Source organism: Lampris incognitus, chromosome 10 (assembly GCF_029633865.1).
Source record: "Lampris incognitus isolate fLamInc1 chromosome 10, fLamInc1.hap2, whole genome shotgun sequence".
NCBI lineage: Eukaryota > Metazoa > Chordata > Actinopteri > Lampriformes > Lampridae > Lampris > Lampris incognitus.
In genome coordinates, this window is record NC_079220.1 from 32,055,589 (window position 1) to 32,061,052 (window position 5,464).

General features: G+C 47.2%; 1 protein-coding gene across 1 annotated transcript; it reads right to left on the reverse strand.

The window, feature by feature from the left end:
* Positions 1-857: 857 nt before the first annotated feature.
* On the reverse strand, positions 858-5,252 carry lrrc4ba (leucine rich repeat containing 4Ba). The gene is made up of 2 exons (XM_056288496.1): positions 5,007-5,252; positions 858-2,828 (listed from the first exon to the last, which is right to left on the reverse strand). Exons 1-2 carry the CDS (start codon positions 5,250-5,252, stop codon positions 858-860), a joined length of 2,217 nt encoding a protein of 738 aa, XP_056144471.1.
* Positions 5,253-5,464: the final 212 nt, after the last annotated feature.

Sequence of the window (5,464 nt, forward strand, 5' to 3'; positions counted from 1 at the left end):
TCATTACTCACTATTTCTCTCCTCCTCCTGACAGTAGCCAGGCAGCTGTGTGAGATGATGAAGCGAGATTGTGGCAGATTGCACTCTGTAAAACACATCCGCGGCTGTTCTCCGTGCTCTCCTCCTGCATAGTGTTACTCTGATACCTGTATTTCCAACAGTAATCTTGCACTTCTATTTTTTTTTTCCTGTTCTGTGTACTTGTGTCGGTGAAGCCTGGCACTGCTATGGCACTGACCCATTCACCTCACCCACGGTTTGCTATTCGACAGCTCTGCCAAACACTGCAGTAATTTGATGCACAAAGTCCAATCGTATGCCTCCCTCCAAAATATACACATGGGTGCTTCTGATTGTGTCTGGTAGTATACTAGGTGAGCTGTATAAACCTGGTGTTCATTGCACATGTGCATTATTTATAACTTGCTGCACTGAGAATTGACGCTGATATAAATAAAGTTGGCAGGGTTTTTTACTTTGCTACAGATCTTAGCATGTTTTAAATGTAATTAATAATCAATCCTGACACATTGTGACAAGTGTTTTCTATGTTGTTTTTGCCTTTTTATGTGTTTTTGTATGTGTCTAAGTTGTAGGTGTCTGGGCAGATACTATCACCAGGACCAGTGCAGTGCAGATGTCGTACTTGGTCTGCCTTAGTCTCTCTCTCTAGCTGCTCCTCTCTGTCAGTACAAAGACAATGCAAAGCAGTCTATGTCATATTTCATATTTTAGGGAATCCGTCCATGAATAAAATTGGCTACAGTAAGTCTCACATACCCTCTCTCTCATATGCTCTCTCTATCTCCTCATCTGCCAAGACATCCCATCCTCATCTCTCCCCATCTTACTTTCTCTCAGATTTGAGTCTCTTGCACATTTTCCTTTGATCCACTCCTGAAGAGCAGTGGCTCGTTCTGGCCTTTTCCCATGAGGCCCTTCAGAGAACTGTGGATGCCCAGCTGGGGCAGGGGCACAGGGGAGGGCAGGGAGCCACCCGTGATTGTGCCCCCACTGGTGGAGATTGGACCCTGGGAGCAGGAGATCGGCGGGTTCTGGGACTGAGAGCAGGACGAGGGGTTGTTGTTGTTGTTGAGGCCCACACCAGAGCTGGCACCCATACTCAAGCCCAAGCCCATCATATTGTTGTTGAAGTGATGGGCCTTGTAGTAGTGATTGAGGTGCTCTGATCGTGCCAGGTTGGGCAGGTTGACTATCTCTGGGTGATGCAGCCTCAGGCCCTGGCCCCCACCTATCCCACCACTTCCACTCTGGGTAATCGTGGAGCCCCCCGAAATGCCACCACCACGGCCGCCTGCCCCGGCCCCAAGCTCATCCTCCACATTGATGATTTCAATGGCACGGGCAGGGCCGTGGTGCTTGTGGAGCTGGTGCTGCTTCCTTAGCTTGTAAAACACCACCAGCATCACGGCTGCCATGAATGTGATGGCTACAAAGCAGCCAATGATGATCTTGGTGGTTTTCATCACGTCCTCCAGGCCGGAGAAGCCTGGCTCAGTGATGGGCACAGTGAAGGTGGGCCGGGTGGCCCTTGGAGAGGGGGAGGACCAGCTGGGTGACAGTGAGGAGGCTGTGGTGGGGATGCCATCTGGCCACAGGTGGCCAGAAGGAGTGGGACCAGGGTGAACTTTGATGAAGGTCTCGTTGATGGCTGTCAGGGCAGAGTCTTCCTCACCTGTGGAATCCACCGTCTCCACAGTGACAGTGGTGAAGTAGGTATAGTTGACACTGACATCGGCAGCGGTGACATTGAGCACAGCAGTTGCGGTGGTATTGCCAGCAGAGTTGGTGACCATGCAGGTGTACTGGCCCGTGTCTCGCAGAGTGACATTTGTGAAATTCAGCGTGCCGTCATGCAGAACGGATATGCGGACCCGATAGGAGCCATGGGTCATTAGGGTTCCATTAGGGGTGATCCAGTTAACAGATGTCATGGAGGTTCCAGTCCGGCACTTGAGCTCAGCAGCCATGCCCTCGGTGACATTGAGGTCAGTGGGTGGCTCTACAATGACGGGGGCATAGCAGGTGAAGTGGCTCTGGTCGAGCTCACCAATATACCTGCCCTTCAAGCCAGGAGGAGCACGGCAACGGGCACAGCACGTGGTGTTGCTGGGAACTGTCTCTTTCAACCACCAACTCAGCCACAGCACATCACAGTTGCACACCCAGGGGTTATGGTTGAGGTGCACCCTCTCCAGCTGGTGAAGGGGAGTGAAGAGGTCATGGGGCAAGGAGTGAAGGGAGTTGTGAGACAGGTTGAGCTCCTCCAGGTTCTTCAGGTCATCGAAGGCATTGCGCTCAATGAAAGACACATGTGAGTGCATGAGCCACAGCTTGCGGAGAGACACCAGGCCCTGGAAGGACCCAGGTCGGATGATCTCCAGACGGTTCCCCGACAGCTCTAGCTCCTCCAGTCGCACCAGCGCTGTCAGTTTTGGAATGTCCTTAAGCCCACACATGCCCAGATTCAAGTAGCGTAGGTTGACAAGGCCCACGAAGGCAGCATCTGAGATGAAATCCAGCTTTTTGAGCTCACCCAGGTCCAACCGACGGAGCGAGGGCACGCGGTGAAAGGCGTAGCCAGGTAGTGTCTCGATGGGGTTGTTCCGCAGCCACAGCTCCCGCAGCTTGCTGAGGTACTCGAAGGCATGTGAGGGCACCAGTGTGAGGCGGTTGTCGAAGAGCTCCAGAGTGTTGAGGTTGGGGAGGCCATTGAACGCACCAACCTCGATCTGTCGGATCTGGTTCTTTGAGAGCTGGAGGATCTCAAGGTGCCTCAAGTGTTTGAAAGTGTCCGACTTGATAATCTATGGGGCAGAGAAGGATAAAAGTATGGTCCATTTATAGTGATTAGATTGCAAAGATTCGTTTATTTTCTCATTACATCGATATGTAGGAATAGTATGTGTTGTGATGAGAAGTGCTGCCTTTTAATAAAAAGGCACCACCAGTGGGACAACCAATTGTAAATTACAAAGATATAATTCAACATATTTTGACAAAAAAAATACTGAAATTATAAAGGCTTTTTATGTAGCCCACTTGTCCATGAATCAGTCTAAAGAATAAGAAACGTCACATGTCTTGATGCATGCTCAATAATCCAGGTAAGGAAATCCTAGAGAGTTGAACAGTTCATCTTGGACACAACGTTTAGTGGGAGAAACATTTCATCAGTCATCTAAATGAAGATCCTTTACAGTTACGAAATAACTACAATGCAGCTAAAATTAACTAAAGCCACATACCATGAAATGTTTTCACCATTTCAGGAATGAACATTTAAGAGATATTCTTATTTATTTATCTATTTTCCCGCCTGATAGAAGACGTGTTTCTGGACAATGGACCCTGGACACCCCACATTTGCATCGATGTTGTCCAAATGGAGCTCATTTGGCAAGAAGTCAAAGACACACAGCAAGTGAGCGTGACTAAAAGCCTCTTAAATCTCAGAATGTGTGAGATATGTGTGGCCAAAGCCCTCTGTGAAGCACAGAGAGGCTCCTGGAGTCAGGCCATTGCCTCTTCTGTATGTAGAGCAGTAGCAGGAGGGGGGGCGATAGGAAAAGAGAGGGAGAGAGGGAGGGGCTGGGAGTGTTTAGGAGGGAGGTGGGAGCTGTCAAGGCTTTACTCTCAGGGTACTCAGTGGAGGAAAAAATAAGCCAGAGAATCTAGGATGCCTTCAGGTGTTAAAACATTTTTAGATTTTTAATCATTTCAGTAGAGCTTCAGGATATAACAGACCGAATCTGAATTCATAGGCTAAGAGGGGAGTGCAATGAATAATGTTATTATTTCTTTATTTTCAGCCCTGAAAGCAGCATCTCTTAAACACTCGCAGACCAAATCAGGTGGACTGATGCCCCACTTCTGCTCCGCTATCATCTCGTGTAGTTTAATAATTTGCTCTCACTGGGGAACTGGGGAAGTCCGTCTCTACAATGGTTTATCGTTCAAAACGACTCGCTGTAACAGGATATACTGTCGACTGGACAATTTTGAGAATGTTTAGGGAATTCATCCCATTTCATTAGGGGAGCTAGGAAATAGTAGAGGTGACGTTAAGATGACAGCGGAAAAAAAGCTCAGCGAGTAGTATGAGAAAAGGTTCAATAAGTAAAAATGTTGTAATAAAGAGTTAAATCAGCACACGGCCTACAATGTGCTGATAGCCTGTGGTTAAGTCATCTTCTCTTGCACCTTTAAACCACTGATGCTGTCCTTGGGTGCCAGATAAAATGGTAAATAATGCTGTGCAAAGGCTGGATGTGTCAGAAATATGCCTTTCTTCCAAATCATACAAGCTTTTTTCATTTAAGCAGGGGTTTAAATTACTCCTCTCTACCATTTTCATCTCTTGCATGTTTATCTTTTGGTTAAACAATGTTTTACCACAAAAAGTGATTGAATTGTTTTTTTACTCTTATGTTCGGCTAGGCATTGTGCCGGCCCACATTCTTGAGCTTTTAACCCCTTGTAAGCCAAAACATGGTTTGAGATCCTCGGGCAGGTAGCTGTCCCAGAGTCTAAGCTGAAGACTGTTTGCTGTGAGGGCCCCTATACTTCAGACCTGTCCGAGGAAATCAGGCTTGCAAAGTCACTTCCGTAATTCAAAATGCCCATAAAAACCCAATTTTACAGACTGGCTTTTCTCCAATGGGTCCTTGCACTGTTGCTTTGTTTTCTCTTTTTAAATTGATTTTTGTAAATATAAATTCAGGGCGATTAAATGCAGTTTTTGACAGATATACATAGTGTATTGTTTTTAACTTGATTTGCTTTACTGTTTTCAAAGTATTACTATTTTTTATCATTCAAAATCAGAAACTTTATCAAAAGTGTAATCCTAAAATCCCCATTTGTCTGCTTATGAATATAGACACAAAAAATAGAGCTCGTGGACACACACCCTGTGCCCTCACGTCACATAAAAAGACACACATGGTTGCGTAACGGTAAAGGTGGGTAGGAGAGATATTTACCTGTATTGCGTTCTCTTGTAGGTTGAGGTATCGCGTGTTGACTGATATGCTCTCGGGCACCTCATCCAAGCTTTGCCTGGTACAGATGACTCGGCTGGCCTGGTTGGAGCAGGTGCAGTGGGAGGGGCAAGAGGAGGCGGCTCCCACGAGCTCCGGTCCAGAGAGGAGGAGCCGCAGCAGCAGGTGGACCAATAGGAGGAAAAGGGGGGAGGGGCAGGGAAGGCAGGTCACCGTGGTGATGCGCATGGCAACTGGAACATGACCCTGCTCTTCTTCCAAAGGTAGAGGTGAGTCGGCTCCACGCTGGCTGAATTGTAAGGGTTTTATTTTCCTTTGGTCCTCCGGTGCCAATTTGTTCTGCCTAATCTTGCATCCTCCGAGATGTTTTGTCCTCTGTCAATCTCTGTTTTTTTTTCTTTATCCTGTTTTTTTTAAGTGTAGAAATGTGCAGATAAACA